Below are 19,672 nucleotides of genomic sequence, written 5' to 3'. Positions count from 1 at the left end.
CTTTAACAAACTATTACTTCAGCAAATGATATTCAGTTTCATCATTGCACACTGCAAAATTGTGGCGTTTTTTTTTTTTTTGTTTGCTTGTTGCGTTGGGTTTTTTACTGAGGTGCATCTGGATATTTTGTAATCAGTTGCTAAAAACGAATTCCTTCATATTCATTAACATTACTCGTAGAAGCCATCCTTCATTTTGAGCTAAGTCTGCACATTTTAGTATGGTACACATCATGATTAATTTCAGAACATGAAAAATTCACCTACCAATGTTTTGATACAGGTTAGAGATTGTACTTTCTGAAGGAACAGCTGGCTCTAGGAGGGAGACAAAAAGAAGTCAAATGTGCAAACATGTCATGCATTCATTCCTGAAATAAATGTAAACTTTTAACCAATCGCCTTAGGACCCTGTAAACAGACAGTTGATTCAAGCGAGCAGTTGTTTCAAGAGCAGACAGTAAATCACTGTGATTGCAAAGCCATCATTGCAAAGCCATTGCAAAGCAATCATGTGTGTAATCATGCACACAAAATGATGGCTTCTTTGTGTTCTACACATGGAGGTTGTTGATATGGGGAGGAATGAAAACGAATTATTGGTTCTTTTACTAGTTAGCTAACATAAACTAATGTTAGTCTATTGAACCAATGAACCGATCTTGTGACATATAACATTCTGTACTGACAGAAGACTCAATACTGAATCACAGGCTCCTCCATGGTCCTGAAACTGTACAATGGCTATGCAAAATAAAGGGCATTGGTTGTAACTGTGTTTTCTGCTTTGACAAACCAATAAGGCAGTCTTTAAGATGACGCATTGACATTTTATATAGGAAATGTAGCTATGTACATATCCTAGACATATTTCCTATATTAGTAATCCTCACCAGAGTAGTAGCGTGTTTTATCTTCTGAACAATTCCATTGTGACCAAGGTACTGTAGGGACAGCCAGAGAGGCAGTGCCCGTAGCTTCTCCACAGGGTGGCTGGAAGTTAAACCTGCTGCCAGAGACTGGGAGACACAGTACAGAGACGCAGAGCAATGAGGGAGTTGCACAAACATAATTCCCAAGACCCCACTGGATCACCAAAAGATGTCACAAAAGTGATCACAATATGCACTCTTTCAGTTTCTCTGAAAATGATGTCAGCCCACCAGTGCAGGGTCTTCATGTCTGTAGAGGGTGACAGCAGTCACAGCCGGCAGTCCTAGCCACGGACCTGGTGTCAGTGTCATACTGTCACTTCTGGTGGCTGCCTGCAGAGACATGAAAGACCAATACCGATACACAGAACTTACATTAACACTTACAAGAATGGCGCATACATTGGAGGCTGTGGGAAGGAGAGAATCAAGTGCTCTTATTTCTGTTGAGTTTCTAAACTTTCACTTGTATCTTCAAAACAAATTAAAGGAACACTTTTAATCAGTGAAGAATCAAGACATTCAAACTTTTGGGATATATCTGGTAAGTAGTAAAAGGGGTTGGTCATCAGTTTCAACTGCTCTAGTGTTAATGAACACAAGTGCACTAGAGGGGCGACAATGAGACAACCGCCAAAGCTGACTGTTTTACATTTGACTGGGGTCAGTGTCACTACTGGCAGCATGAGATGGTATCTGGATCCTATGGAGGTCCCACAGGTAGTCCAACACCTCCAATTGCCAAAAGATTGTCATAGAAGGTAGTACTGGTAACAGTAAAGTGCCCAATATCCTCTAGTTTGCCCTGTGCTCACTGCCTGGCAACATGGATCCTAACTGGCATTTACCATAGGACACAAGAACGGGAATCCGGTAAAAAAAAATTTTTTATTAAGTCCTGATATGTAAAACCTTTGAATTTCAATGGAGTGTGCTTTCTTTTTTTACAGTTGTAGTATAACCCCATATTGGATAGATTTTAATATAAGTTTACCATGATAGAAGAGGTGACCTGACCCAGTGCTAGGGTTGCCAGATTAACCCTGAAAAAGAAAACACATAATCAGCTAACATTACAGCAGCGATGTAAATTTTAAAAAAAAAACAACTCCACTTTTTCTTCAAGAATTAGTGGCAAAGAGCAGTGCAAACCAAGCTTTTGCTATAATTGTACAGGTAAGAAAATGGATGAAGACAAGAGAGTTAGACATAATTGGGATCACGTCAATACACAGCTAGATTTCTGGAACCGGTCTCCTGAAGAAGAGCTCAATTTTGTTCTTTTGAAGTTGTCTTTGGTGAGAGGCAGCAGGCAGGGGTGGTTTGGTTTGGTTAGGCCACGAATATAGGCTTTCAGTCTGCCTCAAAGCAATTCTGGCAAACCATCAGGGGGAAGTGTTGGTCTACTTACCTGTCTATTTTTTGCAGATGACGTGGTTATGTTAGCCTCACTAGGCAAAGACTGGAGAACCTCCAAGTCTTAGGCCATGGTTCTCAGCTGGAAAAGGATGGAGTACCCTGTCTAGGTTTCTGGGGCTTTATTCAAGAGTAAGGAGGGAGTTGAGTGAGAGACAGATAGCAGAATTGTACTGATTGACTATGGTGAAGAGTGAGCTGAATGTGAAAGTAAAGATGACAATTCACTGATTGAGCGACTCTCTTCCCTTTGATATGTCCTTGAGCTCTGGGTATTGACTGAAATGATGATATTGCAAATACAAGAAGTGGAAATTAGTTTTCTCAGAAATGTAGTTGAGCTCTTCCTTGGAGAAAGGGCTAGTGATAAAGAGCTCGTCCATTGAGAAGGGGCTTAGAGTGTGGAGAGCAAGGAGCAGTTGGGGTGATTTGAACGTATGACTGGGACGGCTCACTGATGTCAAATGTTTCACACATGTCCGTGAAGGTTCACAGTCATCCAGGTCATGGTAGTCTATGCCCAGAGTCAGGTCTGAGCATATCTGCTTAGACTGCTGCCTAAACAATAACCCACATAACCTGACAGATAGTGTTCGGATTGATCCAAACAAATTGGCTTCTTTTTTTCAGCTGCTTGGCAGCAACCAAGTATCATTTTCGAGCCACCATAATATCACAGAAGCTGGGTCATCGAAAATGTACTTTGCATGAATATAAAATCAGTCTAAACATCCATTTGAAATTGTTTTGTTTTTGCAATCCATCTATTTTAGAGGTTGACAGGAGCTACCCACCCCTCTACATGAAGCCACATGTTGTACTGATCACACAGTTCCTTCAGTCGACCTAACTTGTCTGTGTGCCCTGCTCCAGGGGTACCTGAAAAATTAAAATAATGGATAAGTGGAAGAGAATGGATGGTTGGATGAATGGAAATATACCAAAAACATATAATTAAGTCACTGAAGTTCATATTCAAAATGCAGAGTATTCTCTGCATTCTGAATTGCTGTTTTACCATCAAATGTATCATCTTTAACTCTTTAAGCACAGACATATATAAAGTGCAATGTATAAACTGTGACTGTCATTTACCTGCATTGGCAATCAGCAACAAAGGAAGCTTCCCTGCATTTATGTCCTCTTTGATGAGTTTTTCCAACAGGGCAACATCCTGACGATGACAAAAAGGATCCAAGCCAAAATAGTTTTTATCTAAACTACCTAACAGATAGGTGTATGTGTTTTTCTAATCTGTGTTCTCCTACCATTTGGTGTTGGGATCCAAAGAGGGTGTTGCATGGCACTGTGCACAAACTGGAGAGAGGCAGGCCAAGCTAATGATACAAACACTGGCATGAAAATCACTATCTATTGTGTATTCAACTGGATGAAGTACAAGAGATCCTATATAATGGTAATACTGTCCTTCCACCCCCCAAAAAAAACAAAAAAAAAACAAAGGAAAAATGAAGGAAAAAGTCTGAAGTGTATAAGTTACAATATTATTATTTCAGGTTTGATTAAAAAAAAAAGTGGAATCAAAGGATAAAAGCAGTGTCATCTCTGGTGCCTTTCCCCTCGAAGCAATCATGCTAGGTAAACACATTGTTACATACATTGACAAAAAATGTATGATTAATCACCCCAAAACTAAAGGAATAGTGCTCTACTTCTAAAATTAGTTGGTAGTGTAGGATTGGATCTGCCATTACCGTGACTTTAGGTGTATTCCTATAAAGTATTTACACACGCCTTTTTTAAAGCTCGTGTGTCCCAGCCATCCTACCTGGCTGCACAGATGCTGTCCGAGACCAGGCCTGCAGGAGGCACTCTGATAGATGACTGGCTGCCTGGTGTTTAGGACCACATAACCCTCAGTGGCATATTCTTCATAGCGAGCGTTGATAACGAGCCGGCACACTTTTACAAGGCCATCCCTGTCATCCTCATGAAAGCAGGTAGACCCATTCTCATACCTGAGGAACAGATGAGCAGCATGGACGGTTGGACAGTGCAAAAGGATTAAAGTAATAGTCCAAATAAGCAAATTTCATTATGAGAAATATTTCTGTTGTTTTGATTCAGCAATGCGCCCCAGGGCAGCTGTGGCAACAATGTAGCTTGCCATCACCAGTGTGTGAATGTGTGGATGACTGAATGTAGTGTAAAGTGCTTTGGGCTCCTTAGGGACTAAGTAAAGCGCTATACAAATACAGGCCATTTATGACGCTATGAGAAAGACTTGATAAAGCCAGGTTAGGATGAGAACACTTTGAGAGTGTTCATTGAGAAATATAGAAAAGGCGATAAAGAGCTGCACTGTGCTGTTGTAGATCTAGAGAAAGCATACGATAGGGTGCCAAGAGAGCAACTGTGGCAGTACATGAGGAAGTCAGTAGTGGCAGAGACGTATATATGAGGCCGGTACAGGACATGAAATGAGGACAGCAACACAGTGCTGAGATGTCTAGTGTTACAGATGGGTTCAAGATGCGAGTGGGATTACATCAACAATCAGTTCTGAGCCCCTTCTTGCTTTCACTGGTGATGGATAGGTTAACACTTGAGGTCAGGCCGGAGTCTCTGCGGTGTTCACAGATGTATAAGAGAGCGTGGAATGGTAGAGATAAAGTCAATAGAAACAAGACAAATATATGCGTGTGAATGAGAGGGAGACAGGTATAAGAGTGAAGCTGGATGAGTTTAAATACCCGTGGATAACCAACCGAAGCAATAGACAGTGCACAAGAGAGGTGAAGCAGGGAGTGCAGGGAGGGTTGACTCGATGGAGACGAGTGAAGAACTGTTAAAAATTAGATGCTAAATATAACGGCAGTATATTAGGACTCTGTTCTATATTGGCATATTTTTAAGATTTTATTTTAAAAAATAGCAAGCTCATTTGCATGAAGAGGGGAGCTGGAAAGGTGGCCTCCAAAACATAATGTAGAGGTGCCCCTGGTGCCTTCCTCGTCAGGCCTTGCAAAATCAAAACTTGCTTTGTAGAAACAATATCAATTCAAACAATACTTCTTATTCTTCTGTAAATATTTCATGAAGTCTGTAGCGAAAAGGAATTGGTCCTGTTATTATCAGTCTGAAGAAGTCACCAAGTCAGCATGTTTGTAGACCTCATTTTCAGAAATCTTTTAATAATTAAGACAAGATGTCATATGGCATGTGCATGATGGTGATTTCCACAGACACACAGCTGCAGGGTCATACCTGAAGAGCCTGCAGAGCCACAGGGTGGTGTCAGACTGGATCCGAGTGGTCAGCTTTCGCAGTTGTTCTTTGTCCATCATTGAGATGTAGGCTGCCAGGCTGTGACCCAGCAATGCCATCTGACCGTGTTCACCCACATTCTGCATCCTGTTGAACACAGCACTTTCTGATGAGCCTTTTCTGATTAGCCTTGTGCGGACTATTATTGTGAAATGGCGGTATGTAAATAAAACTGACTTACTTCTGACTGGGTTTATCCTCTTCATCCTCCTCTTCATGAATAAGGTTATGAACCAGGCGCAGTACAGTGGCAACATCCTGACCACTGCACAGGAGACATGAGGAACAGTTCTCACAGTTCATATCAAATGTACTATAATGTACTGAAGTGAGTGGAGCAAAATCTAAAAGTCCAACAACAAAGCGTTCCCTGTCAGCTTCTCTCTATCCCTCCCTTTATATTCACTTTGAAACTTGTTGAGAAGTAGGACTTATCTTTGCCTATTCAGAAAATATTCTGCCGTCTCTCGTTTCCAGTGCTGATTCACTGGTATTGCTGGTATCAGTTCAGTGACTTCAAAAAAAATAAAATTTAAATCAGGATGCACAAGTTTAAATGTATTTTTTTCTCTGATCCACACAGACTCAACACTGATAAATGGAGTGCATCTGGAAAGTATTCCCAGTGCTTGATTTGTTTCACATTTAACCATGCTACAGCCTTTCTCTAAAATGGATTACATGTTTTCCGCACACAAAAGATGTCTCTGTACATTCCTGCATCGTTCCTGCTGCCCCACAGCATGATGCTGCCACCACCATACTTCACTGCAGGGATGGTTTTGGCAAAGTGTCGAGCAGTGCCTGGTTTCCTCCAGTCAGGCTGTCATGTGTATTTTACTGAGGCTTGGGTTCCATCTGCCCCCTCTACCATACAGACCTGACTGGCAACAGAAATGGCTATCCTCCTGGAAGGTTCTCATTTCTCTACAGAGCAATGCTGGAGCTCTGTCAGAGGTCCAGCTGTAGGAAGAGTCCTGCTGGCTCCAAACTCCTTCATCATGGAGGCCACTGTGCTCATTAGGGCCTTTAATACTGCAGAACTTTTCTGTAGCCTTTCCCAGATCTGTGCTTTGATACAATCCTGTCTTAGAGGTCCTCACACAACACACTGGACTTTATGGCTCAGTTTGTGCTCTGATATGGGACCTTATACTGACAGGGGTGAGCGTTTCCAAATCATGTCCAGTTAACTGAATTTATAACAGGTGGACTCGAATGACAAAGGCAGTGAATATTTATGTTGTTTTTTTATTTTTAAGAAATTTGCAACAATTTCAAGCAATTTTTTTTCACATTGTCATTATGTATAGAGGTTTACATTACTACATTTTAATACATACATCTCATAAGGGTAACACGATAAAATGTGGAACAAGTGAAGCACTGTGAATTCTTAACAAACGCAGTATTGTGAAAAAAGAGGATTCCATGTTCTTTCTCCCACATTAACAAGACAATTAGAATTTACTTCTGTATATCACAACTGCCAAGAAAACAATCTTCAACCTGAACTGCCTGTGTGTGAATATGAGTGTATGTGTTTTTGTCGTGTGTGTGTGTGTGCCTTACTCTCCCTGAAGGGGTCCAGGGATGCAGCTTCTGCTGAAATGCTGTCTCTCTGTTGCTGCCTCCGGCTCTCTAAATAAACAAACAGATTTTGCAAAGTGTTACTTCGCTTTCCGTGTTGTAATATTCTGCCCTGCAGTTGACTGTACTCTGTATCTTAAAAATAAAGGTAATTCAGATATGAAGTAGTTTTATATCTTTTTATTATGGCATTAAATGTCAATACAAACACGTTTTAGTGCAGCAGTAAGTTTGTGTAAGTGCAGTTATCATTTTACAGCCCAGCAGCTCAACATTATGATGAGTTTCCAATGTCCACAATTAAACTTTCAAACCCAAAACAAGAATCTACCTCTCTATATTCCAATAACTCAGACTTGTATGTTGCGGTCCCATAATGCATTGCATTGGTGAGGTCACAATCCCTAACTCAAGATAATTGCTTGGTAGTTTGCTGATATTATTTTGTACCTGCAGTGTGATGAACTCTTACCTCTGTTCCTCTCCCAGGAACCTCATGGCTTCACTCAGATTTTTTCCCACTTGATCCAACGTGGAGTCCACCATATTCTTTAATATGCGAGTGCTCGCTGGAAGAGATTTAAAAACACTGACATTTTATAATCATCATTACTGTTTCAATTTCACTTGTGTGACAAATTTCATTCACTGAACGTGCACATGTACATTCAAGCACACTGATTTTCTGCAGACTGTACAACATGGTGGAGGTTCCAGTGGTGTTATGAATGTTGTCAAACAGATGGACTGGCACTTCTATAGCTATTACTTGTATAGTTTTGGAATCAAGAAACCAAGAAAACGATTCCTGAAAATTACCAAAGGACAAGAGCGTTTGCCTGCTCAGTGTGTTAACAAATAAATGCTGTCCTTTTGTGTTTACACGCTTCAATAAATCGCTGCGTCTAAGCAAAATATAAAGAACTACTTTATGCCATAGGGAAATGGATAAATGATCTATTCTACTAAAAGAAATTGGGTTCAAATTAAAAAGTTTGAAAAGAAACATGCAAAGACTGGGATGGGGATTGTTCCAGCCATGTCATAGCACTACCAGTAGTGTAGTGTAATGTAAACCACAGTGGAAGCTTTTATAAAGTTCAAAAATATCCTAACACATTTATATTATTTACATACTATCTCACAGCTGATTGTAATGACAGAAATTACACATGTATTCCTGGGATTCATTTTCATTTTCATGTCTCTGACAGAAGACATAAAATACTTTAGATTCCACAAGTGCAGCATTACAGTGATTACAAATGCAACAAATAGCTACTGTGATTCTTAATTAATCTTGTCATTACCTTCTTGATGAACTATTTAATTCTATTAAATATTAAGAAACACTGAAAAATGCTGCCCGATAGCTCACAGTAACACATTGTGATAGCTTCTCTAATTAAACCAGCAGCCACTTCACTAACACTTGTAAATAAGAGATATCTATTGTTATAGAGTACATACATAATAAATGAATAATATGGGGGTTACAATCCAATGTACTGTATACACATCATTACATGCAAATTCATCTTGTCTCTGTAACACAATAAAAACCACAGGGGTATAGTGAGGACTAAGATTTGAGAAAAAGACTTTCGCAAAGTGAAAATATGTTTGAAGCACAGACTTTCAGCTTTCATTTAATAGGTTTTTCTTAAAGAGTACTGCATTAAATGTTTAGCAATTACAGCCACGTTTATACACCGTTTCTCATTGGACATTGTCAGTCATTGCACAACTGACTGACAAACAGATCAATGACGAGGTGAGGCCCATTCCCTTTTTATTCCATGACAGATTAACCAGAGAGTTTAATCCAGCTACTGAATATTTGGCAGCTGTTCACTGTAACTCTGAGGTTATGTACTTGACAGGCTTACATTTCATTGGTAAAATACAGTAGAGCATTCAAATGTGTGTGGACTATCTGAACTTCACTGTGTTTACTCTGCACAGCTGCTGCACAAAACACACTTTTATGAGCCTAATGTTTGAAACATTACTGCAGAGATACAGATGGAGGTGTGCCCACATCAAACACCAACATTAATATGTTACTAATGTCATATTTTTCAAATATATTACCAGTATATATATAAAACTGCTAATTGTGACCTAAATACCAAAGAGAAATATACCATCTATTAAGTCATCTCCTCCCAGTCAGACACGTCTGAAACACCTCACTTAGCAGTCAGCCAGGATGCATCACATTCAGATGGCCAAACTACCTCAGCCGTGGTTAAGATGCAGCAGGTGGTTTTCTGATCTCTCTTCACTTATCTGAAGAGAGCCAGACAGTCCCTTTTGGAGAAAGCTCATTTATACCACTTTTATCCATGATGTCATTCTTTTGGTCATGGCTAGTGGCCACAGGTGAAGATAGTAAGGTAAAGAGGCACAATCACACGTCATCCACTCACCCCGAATCAATTTTTCACGAGAGACCCTGCCAGATGCATTGTACCACGTAAACACAGCTACTGCCTTTTGCTAACTTTGTTTGTATTTTGTCTTTTTAATCTGTTATATCTTGTAAAGCACTTTGTGATCTCTATCTAGAAATGTGCTATATAAATAAAATTTTACTTACTTACTTACTGAAATCACATGCGTTTATGAGGAAATGCTCCACAAAGGGGATTTCATACAGTATACGAAAACAAGATAATGTTTGAATATTGTGCATTATTACATTATTGTGTTCAATTAAAAAGAAAAAATAATCACAAAAACGATTAATTATCAATAAACATAGAAGCATAGAAAGCCCTAAATCAAATCCATATTTGCTGTACACACTTTTGCATTGTGTTTGAATTAAGTTTTGACTTGTATAACAGTTTTATTTTATAATAATACAATGGCCTCTTTTAGCCTGCTACAGTGTTATTACTGTATTAGAAGATAGTGTAGCTTCAAATAGAAAAAAGTTTACCATCTGCTCCAAATCTATGCTCTGACAGGCGCACTGCTGCTGTCCTGTTGGGGGAGGAGTTTCGTAGATGTCACATCAGGCTGCTGTCCCTTCCTGGCCTGACAGCAAAGCAGTGTCACCAGCTGCCATACCACTTTAGTGTACATTATGGCGAGGGCTGCTCCATAGGTCCCCTTAGAAATACAGGTTTGGTAGAGGTTCCACCCAGAAGACGGCGAGAGGACAGCGCATAGGAGCAGTGCGTCCGCGCGGGCACGCGGAGCTTGCAGGACACAGACACACACGAGCAAGCGCGCCCACCCCGCTCGGTCCGTCACACACAGCACGGACCGAGCTCTCTCTCCTCTCTTTCACTTACCTTCACTACTCAGCTGACAGGCTGGCCGGCTGTGCACCCCGGACAAACGGATGCAGAAAATCTGTAGCTATGTCACGCCGCAGTGTCCGGTCTGGAGAGCTGCGTGCTGAAATGTTGAATTGGACACGTATTTACTGCTCCGACTTCTTTTAGTTTCCTGCAGACTGAACCGGAGAGTTTACTTCCTGGACCTGACGTGCGACGTGCCTTCGTTCCACGCTGGCAACGCTGACGTCATGGTTTTGTCACAGGACTGTCCAGGTGGCATTTTTTAAAATTTCTATTTTAACGAACACAGAAATAAAACAGTAAAATTACAAATAAATAAGTAAACAAAAATACAAAGCGTGTTAAATCGCAGACTACTCCTTGGGAGGACATGTTTTTTAGTGAGAAAAAAGTGATCCAAAAGGAGTAAACTTTAAATTTAACAGAGAAAAACCCCAAGGTAACGAGTAAATAAAATTAACATTTTAACTTTTTTTTCTTGGAAATTATCTCATGGTCAGTAGGGGTGGGGGGGGAAATCGATACTGTGTAGTATCGTGATATTTTGTTTGCTAATAATGTATCGATACAGGGACAGCAGAAATCGATATTTTGTTACAAAAAAAGTTTTTGTGGACTGGAACATGCTCTGACTTCAGAGCATGTTGATCAGCTCCTTTTTCTGAGCAAGAATCCTGACACTGTCCAAATGTGTTTAACTTTTTTTATGGCAGCAATAAACATTACAGTTTACTTATTTTAATTTAAGACGTTTTATTTTAATTAAGTTTAAAACTTTTTTATTTAATGTAAAATTATATTTTGTTTTAATTTACTTTCAAATTCTTCTGTTGCTGAAGGGGCTGCATAGTTTTCACAAATTGCATAGTTCAGAATAGCTATAATTGTACCAGATGGTTGCATTCAGTTAAGTTGGACTAGACTGTAATACAAACCGTTCAGTTTGTCAACAATAAAACTGACTGAAATGAGAGAAAGACTGAGTGTGAGACTTTGTTATTAGATAAAAATGAATATTGATAAAGTTTACCTTTATGTACAGAATCTGAATATTGCAAAATATTTTTAAAAAATTGCAATAATATCGTATCGTGCGTTAAGTATTGTGATAATATCGTATCGTGGGCTGTATGGTGATTCCCACCTCTAATGGTCAGTGTATCTAATGCTAAAGAAACAGTGTTGTAGCTTTAAGTGCCAAACAAATCAATAAATAAAACAAGTTTGTTTCTGTTTTTCTTTTGTTTTTGTATTAAGTCTATTTGTTTGAGTGTGCGTCTGTTTTATTTAGATGCTCTCTTGTCTCCAATACTTCCCCTGTGATTTTGCTCACCTGTCTTGTTCTCCCAGCGGTCTCCACTTCCCCTGATTATCCCTCTTTTGTGTCTACATAGTCCCTGTCTCCTCTTGCCTTCCCCCCAGTGGCTCCCTGGGCCAGTGTTTCCGAGCCTTAGTGTGCTGTCTAAGTTTTAGGTTTCAGTAAGTTTATAGTTTTCATCTCAGCCAAAATGATTGTCTTGTGTTTTTTTGTTCAACTCTCACAATCTGCATTTGCGACGCTTCCTGAAACACTGAAACGCTCGGAACATCCGTGTCGGGCTTTGAAAGAATGTGAAAGCCATCTCCACAGTGACATCTGCTGGCCAATTTGACTATCGCCACAGCATGATGTTCTGTGAAACAATGACAAAGAGAAGACACAATTCAAAACAAAACTACGTCTTATACCAGCTTGGTATTGATGGTGGTGTCCACACGTGTGGGAGGAATCCCCGCACAAACAAGTCAAGAAAGATAGTGTAGCGAGCGAAAGCCACCGAGTAACCGCTAAGGGCCTCTATACTACTTGTGCAAACTTTCAGGCCCAAAGCTCTCACAGGAACGAGCCCAGAATAAACAGGACAAGAGGGTCAATATCAGTCAGATATGTTAAAATTTATTATTTTACAAGAACACAAAGGGTTTGCAAAAGGCCTAAAACATCAAAATGGTAAAAGGTCACTAACGACCACAAGATAGTGTTATTGGTGCAACCTGCCAGCAATGCAACTATCACCTGAGGGCTTGCTCTCCCTTGGCGGTCCCAGATGCTCGTTGCTTTAAAAGAAACAAATCCACCCCAAATAAATACGAGCCCAACAGAACACTTATCGCATGCACTAAGTGCTAGTTCAGGCAATAATCGGTGGCACTAAAAATCACTCTTAATAAAAACCTATTCACTGCAAATCCACACAGAGCACCTCTAAAGATCCTAATTCCCCTAAGGTAAGAGCCCCACTCAGGGATTGCACAATGCCCGACTAATATTGCACCAGCCCAGTAGAAATAAAAACAAACCCGGCATAAAAAACAGTTTTAAAAGGTGACCCTACCAAAACCAAAAACACAACAACAAGGAGAAGGAGGAAAAAAACAGTGACAAATTCACATGTGCAGCCTGCCCTGCAGGAGGCAATACAATATAAATTAGATTATAGTGCATCAATATACTTTTTTTTAATGTCAAATATATTAAGTTAACATACCTCCAGCAGACAACTGTGTTTGCTGCACACCTGGCTTATCTTGGCTTATCTTGTAAAAATCACTACTAAAACATAAAATACAATAAACATCAAATACATTTCAACAAATTTAAAAAAAACACTAAAAGAAAAACAGCCTGTACCTCGAACCTCTGCTGTAGAGGTTTAAAACAACTGTTGGTGTAGCAGACAATTAAAACTTCTCAGGCTCTTCACCTACTCACACAACCATTGTTCACAGCCGCTCGTCAGTGGAAATGAAGAGCACCTGCTGCTACTTCCTCTTTTATACCCTCCATTGGGTCCCCTGGGTCCTAAAGACTTCCCCATTACAATTGCCCCCGTTTTAAAAGGTCACCGTCCCGGTGACCACTTACTGCCAGGGCCTAAATAAATTTTGGGGCAAATCATTATGGACAAGAGAGCTCTGTGAATCGCTAGTGAGAACAGCAGTAGTCTGATTTACTGACCGTGGGAGATTAAAGGGGTTAGAATGCTTTCCTGCTGTACTTCTTTTAGGCCGCCCCTGAACTCTTCCCGAGTCCTGCTCTAAAACATTCTCCCTATTATCAATCCCACTTTCCTCTGGCTGTTCTGGAACTATGGATACAGGGTTCAAGTTGCTCGAGCCTATGCTACTAGTTTCACTAACAAGCTCGGGAACACATACCGAGGGTGGCTGATCTTTGGGTGGGTTTGGAACAAGGGCGAGTACAACTCCACCAGCCTCACTGTCATCATCTGGTGTATCTGATGTTGACTGCCAGGGTGACTCAACTACCAGCCCTGGGTCAGAGAGAGGATATTCGTCTGGAGCAGGTGCTACAATACCTGAAGGTATTACTCTCAACTCGGCCCGATTTAAGTTCTTGTCTGGACCTGAACGATCTCTAGGGCGTATTTTGTAAACCCTGCCTTCTTTGTCCATACTCTGCACAACAACATACACCATAGGATCCCAGGCATCGTGGATCTTATGGCGGCCTAAAGGATGACTTTTCCGATAAACCAGAGTACCTGGGGAGAGAAGGGAAGTAACTGTGGGCTGAAAATGTTTATTTCTCCTCTCTGCAGCTTGTTGGAGTTGTTCTTTCGCATGCACATAAACTGAACTTAGACGTTGTTTATGCTCCTCTACCCACTCCTGCGCAGATCTAGACATTGGTTCCGACTGGGAAGCCCCCAGTAAGAAGTCAACGGGCAACTGGGGCTTCTGACCAAACATAAGCTCATAAGGTGAAAAACCGGTGGACTGATGTTCTGTGGTATTGTAAGCATACAATACCTGTGGCAAGTATTGCGGCCACTTTCTTTTCTTATCAGGAGGGAGCGTACGCAACAGATCATGGAGTGTTCTGTTAAATCTCTCGCATTGTCCATTGCCCTCAGGATGATATGGTGTGGTCCTGCTTTTGTCTATGCCGTACAGGTGACACAGACGTTTCAGCAAGTCTCCCTCAAAGCTCTTTCCCTGATCACTATGGATACGCTTAGGGACCCCATAGATATAAAACCATTTTTCAGTTAATACCCGTGCCACTGTACTTGCCCGTTGATCTACTGTAGGGTATGCTTGAGAGAACTTTGAAAACACGTCAGTGACCACAAGTACATTCTCACGCCCATCACTAGACTTGTCCAAAACACTGAAATCAATGGCAATGACTTCCAGGGGTTTAGAAGCCACCAAACCCCCCCTGAATGTGCGAACTTTTGGTTTTACAGCCTTTGCCAAGACACAACGATCGCACTCCTGACAATATTTCTCAATGTCACGTGCCATAAAGGGCCAAAAACACCTTTCTCTCACCAGGCTGGTAGTGCGTCCAATGCCCTGATGCCCATGATCATCATGTAAACTTCTCAGGACCTCTGTTTGCAAGCACTGGGGTAGCAACAGTTGAAACAAAACTTGGCCATTACCAGGTGTCTGAACTTGACGATACAAGACACCTTCCTTCAACTTGATTCTGGGCCACTGTTGCACCAACTTTTTCACTCCCTTACTTACATTACCCATTTCCTGCTTGGTAGGCAGCCTCCCTCTTTCCCAATACTGTGAAAAAGGGCCAATTACCGGGTCAGCAGCTTGAAGGGATATTAGATCAGCTTTAGGTCGGGATGGAAATGCACCTATGGCTCTACACGTAGCGGCAACAGCATTTCCCAGTTGACCTACATCTGTCTGATCTTGCACTTCCTGTGGAACCTTCAACCCTGGAAGCAGGCCAGATGGACTCTGTGGATGCAGTTGCCGTGACAATGCATCAGCGTTGCGATTGCTGGGACCTGGCCTATATTTAATCTCAAAGTTGAACACAGCTAGTTCTGAGGCCCATCGCTGCTCTACGGCTCCCAATTTAGCAGTTTGCAAATAGCTAAGGGGATTGTTATCTGTGAACACGACAAACTTATTTCCCAACAAATATTCACGGAATTTTTGAGTGACAGCCCATTTTAGTGCCAAGAATTCCAACTTTCTAGAGCTATAATTGGACATATTCCTTTCACTAGGTCGCAGGCCCCGGCTAGCAAAAGCAACTGGCCGCCTCTTTCCTTCTTGCTCCTGAGATAAAACTGCCCCTAACCCTGCCTGACTAGCATCTATCTCAAGGACAAAAGGTTTAGCAAAATCTGCATATGCCAATACTGGGGCACTAACCAGCAGCCTTTTTAGTGTTTGGAATGCATTCTCACATTCCTCACTCCAAAGGTGACACATTGCCCCACTGGCACCACTTCTACGTTTCTTCTTGGTACCTCCCAGCTTGCCCACCAGCCGGTGGAGCGGGGCAGCATACTTGGCAAAACCTTCAACAAAACGCCGATAATATGAGGCAAATCCCAAAAATGACTGTAGCTCTGTACAAGTAGTCGGTCGTGCCCACTCAGCCACTGCACTAATCTTAGAAGGGTCGGTCGCCACCCCAGAAGCCGATATCACATGCCCGAGGTATTGAACCTCTGGCTGGAAAAAGTGACACTTCTCCAGCTTCAACTTTAGATTGTGTTCTTTGAGCCGCGTTAAGACCAAGTCAAGACGCTCCAGATGCTGCTCAAAGGAGGATGAAAACACAACAATATCATCCAGGTACAATAAAAGGGACTGGAAACTTTGATCCCCAAAAATCCGCTCCATTAGCCTCTGAAAGGTGCTAGGGGCATTACAAAGCCCAAATGGCATTCGATTGAATTCGAACAGACCAAAAGGGGTACAGAGAGCAGTCTTGGCTTTGTCCTTCTCGGCCACTGGTACTTGATTATACCCACTTGCAAGGTCCAATGTAGAGAACCACTGTGCTCCCGTCAGGGCATCTAATGACTCCTCAATACGGGGTAATGGATAAGCATCTTTCCGTGTCTTGGCATTAAGCAACCGGTAATCAACACACAGCCTAATCTCTCCATTTTTCTTGAAAACCACCACAATTGGGGAAGAATAAGGGCTACTGCTTAGACGCACTACCCCCCGATCCAACAAATCTTTAATATGGGCTTTCACTTGTTCATACTGAGAGGGTGGGAGCCTGCGATACCGCTGTCGCACTGGGGCATCATCCATTAAAGGGATCTCATGTTCCACCAATGTGGTACATCCTAAATCTCCCTCCCCATAGCTGAAAACTGAACAATACTTCTGCAAAAGTGACACTCCTTGTTGTGACTGTTCATTGGACAAGTTAGGCCATGAGAGCTCGGAAAAATCAAGGTGCGGATGCGCCTGTACAGTCACTTCGTGCATCGTTATCTGCAACGTGGGATCATCAGACTCTGCAGTAATGACAGAGTCCCCAGATGATGGAGGGTCAACCAGATGCAATTCACCTAGTTGTGTACAGGGCGGTAACCAAACATCCTCAATTCCCACATTAACCACCGGAATGTCAACAACACCCTGTTCAACAGAAAGGAGGGCCGGAGAAACCAAGATGCCCCCTGGCAGGGGATTACCTGTCGCTATGGGCTCCAGGAGCACTGATGGAAGGTTAATGTTAGCAGCAGAGGGGCAGCTAGTACGTATCCATTTCAACGAACCAGCAGGGACACAAACAGCTCGACCGTGGACTTTTGCTTTACCTAAATACCCAGATGTATTCAAAGCCTCAATGCGCTGACACTTGTGAAGTGTCTCTCTCCACGTCTTACTGGCATTTTCAAGGGCAGGAGATTCAAACAGACGAGGGCCAAACTGCTCAAAGAGTAGGTGGTAACAACGGCTAATGATATTCATCCCCAAGAGGCCAGGCACACTCTGTGGCTGCTGAACGCCCCCATCTAGAGGGTCCTCCACCACCAACACGCCCATTTTTGTCAGGGTGCCACCAAAAACAGTCACATCAAGCTCCATGTAGCCTATATAGGGGATTTTCAACCCATTAGCTGCCCTGAGGCGTAACCATTGGCATTTCTTTAAGTGCCCCACCCCCTGCGACCTGAAGTGCTTCTCAAAGAAACTCTCTCGAATAGTGGTGACCATGGACCCAGTATCCAAAAGACAGGGAACTATAACACCCCCCATTTCTATTTCCACCACTGGACAATTCCCAATTAGTCGAGAGGGATCTTCCATAACAACTTCAGCTGAGCCTATAAACCCTGTTCCTGATGCCTGGCTCTCTGCACCAGAGGGACCTAGTTTCCCGATGGCTGAGACTCAGGGCCTTGTTCCACAACCTGACTTTGTACATGTGCATCAGCATGAGACCCACCACTATTCTTTATAGCTGGATGTTTTACCCTACAGAACCTGGCAATATGACCAGCCCTACCACACCGATGGCAAATAGGGTCGGCGAAGGAGGTTTATTATCCCCGCAGCAGCCCAAGCGTTGGCTTCCCCTCCGTAGAAGATGTCACTGTTTTTCCTCCTCTCCTCTAACACTCTTACTAAAATAAACAGGGCCACACTAAAATAAAAACCAAACACTGTAACTGATATGACCTGGATCCTGTCGACAACGCCAAATAATGTAGCGAGCGAAAGCCACCGAGTAACCGCTAAGGGCCTCTATACTACTTGTGCAAACTTTCAGGCCCAAAGCTCTCACAGGAACGAGCCCAGAATAAACAGGACAAGAGGGTCAATATCAGTCAGATATGTTAAAATTTATTATTTTACAAGAACACAAAGGGTTTGCAAAAGGCCTAAAACATCAAAATGGTAAAAGGTCACTAACGACCACAAGATAGTGTTATTGGTGCAACCTGCCAGCAATGCAACTATCACCTGAGGGCTTGCTCTCCCTTGGCGGTCCCAGATGCTCGTTGCTTTAAAAGAAACAAATCCACCCCAAATAAATACGAGCCCAACAGAACACTTATCGCATGCACTAAGTGCTAGTTCAGGCAATAATCGGTGGCACTAAAAATCACTCTTAATAAAAACCTATTCACTGCAAATCCACACAGAGCACCTCTAAAGATCCTAATTCCCCTAAGGTAAGAGCCCCACTCAGGGATTGCACAATGCCCGACTAATATTGCACCAGCCCAGTAGAAATAAAAACAAACCCGGCATAAAAAACAGTTTTAAAAGGTGACCCTACCAAAACCAAAAACACAACAACAAGGAGAAGGAGGAAAAAAACAGTGACAAATTCACATGTGCAGCCTGCCCTGCAGGAGGCAATACAATATAAATTAGATTATAGTGCATCAATATACTTTTTTTTAATGTCAAATATATTAAGTTAACATACCTCCAGCAGACAACTGTGTTTGCTGCACACCTGGCTTATCTTGGCTTATCTTGTAAAAATCACTACTAAAACATAAAATACAATAAACATCAAATACATTTCAACAAATTTAAAAAAAACACTAAAAGAAAAACAGCCTGTACCTCGAACCTCTGCTGTAGAGGTTTAAAACAACTGTTGGTGTAGCAGACAATTAAAACTTCTCAGGCTCTTCACCTACTCACACAACCATTGTTCACAGCCGCTCGTCAGTGGAAATGAAGAGCACCTGCTGCTACTTCCTCTTTTATACCCTCCATTGGGTCCCCTGGGTCCTAAAGACTTCCCCATTACAATAGTGAGGCTGTTATAGACAGCAGGCTGTGATCGTAATAAACAGTGTGCCTCAGCAACATTCTTATGGCGTTATTTTTGTGCCACTATTCAGAGCGCATGTAAAAATAAATTGCAGGTGCAAGTGTTGCATTTTGAGGAGAAATTTATTTTGAGCGAAGAAAAGCTAAATTTGAGTGAACAAAATTCATTGCTGCGTGCAAAAAATGTATTTCAGTGTTTGCTATTATCCATACACACACACACACACACACACACAATAGCAGCCCCTGTCGCTCAGCTTTTGCACTTGCTAGCAATGTGTTGCTTGCCCGTGCCCCTCAACTCTTTCTGTACACCGTTATATTTGTGCGCTACAAAACCAGCCAATCACAGACTTGGATGCAAAAAAAATCTGATTGGCTGTTTTGGTCTCTATGCAGCTCGAAATGACAAAATGCAATATCTCAGAATCCATTTCGTCCAAAACTCAAACGAGGCAGTGGCGGAGGAACACAGAGTGGCAGCGTTTGAAATATCACTCTTTCTGGGTCACAAAATAAACTTTTAAGATATTTTCATGTGAGAATGGT

At 41.9% G+C, this 19,672-nt stretch overlaps 1 protein-coding gene across 2 annotated transcripts in view; it reads right to left on the bottom strand.

The window, feature by feature from the left end:
- pdxdc1 (pyridoxal-dependent decarboxylase domain containing 1) overlaps positions 1-10,741 on the bottom strand; it is a 34,038-nt gene extending 23,297 nt beyond the window's left edge. The window contains exons 1-13 of one of the 2 annotated variants that reach the window (XM_085270291.1): positions 10,532-10,741; positions 7,699-7,795; positions 7,209-7,277; positions 5,818-5,901; positions 5,577-5,723; positions 4,138-4,327; positions 3,617-3,685; positions 3,444-3,522; positions 3,143-3,227; positions 1,927-1,975; positions 1,164-1,265; positions 894-1,019; positions 268-318 (exon numbers count right to left, since the gene is read on the bottom strand). In XM_085270291.1, the coding sequence (XP_085126417.1) occupies positions 268-318; positions 894-1,019; positions 1,164-1,265; positions 1,927-1,975; positions 3,143-3,227; positions 3,444-3,522; positions 3,617-3,685; positions 4,138-4,327; positions 5,577-5,723; positions 5,818-5,901; positions 7,209-7,277; positions 7,699-7,772 (1,125 nt within the window). In that variant the 5' untranslated portion in view covers positions 7,773-7,795; positions 10,532-10,741. Of the gene's footprint in view, positions 1-267; positions 319-893; positions 1,020-1,163; positions 1,266-1,926; positions 1,976-3,142; positions 3,228-3,443; positions 3,523-3,616; positions 3,686-4,137; positions 4,328-5,576; positions 5,724-5,817; positions 5,902-7,208; positions 7,278-7,698; positions 7,796-10,173; positions 10,347-10,531 lie in introns of those variants that run through there. The other variant, XM_085270292.1, reaches the window with a different exon arrangement.
- Between the last annotated feature and the right edge of the window lie 8,931 nt (positions 10,742-19,672).

Source organism: Mchenga conophoros, linkage group LG4, assembly GCF_057382185.1.
Source record: "Mchenga conophoros isolate Kocher_MC1m ecotype Shallow Benthic linkage group LG4, M_conophoros_male_GT1.1, whole genome shotgun sequence".
Classification (NCBI taxonomy): domain Eukaryota; kingdom Metazoa; phylum Chordata; class Actinopteri; order Cichliformes; family Cichlidae; genus Mchenga; species Mchenga conophoros.
Note: the sequence above shows the minus strand (reverse complement) of the source record. Positions and strands in the feature narration are given on the sequence as shown.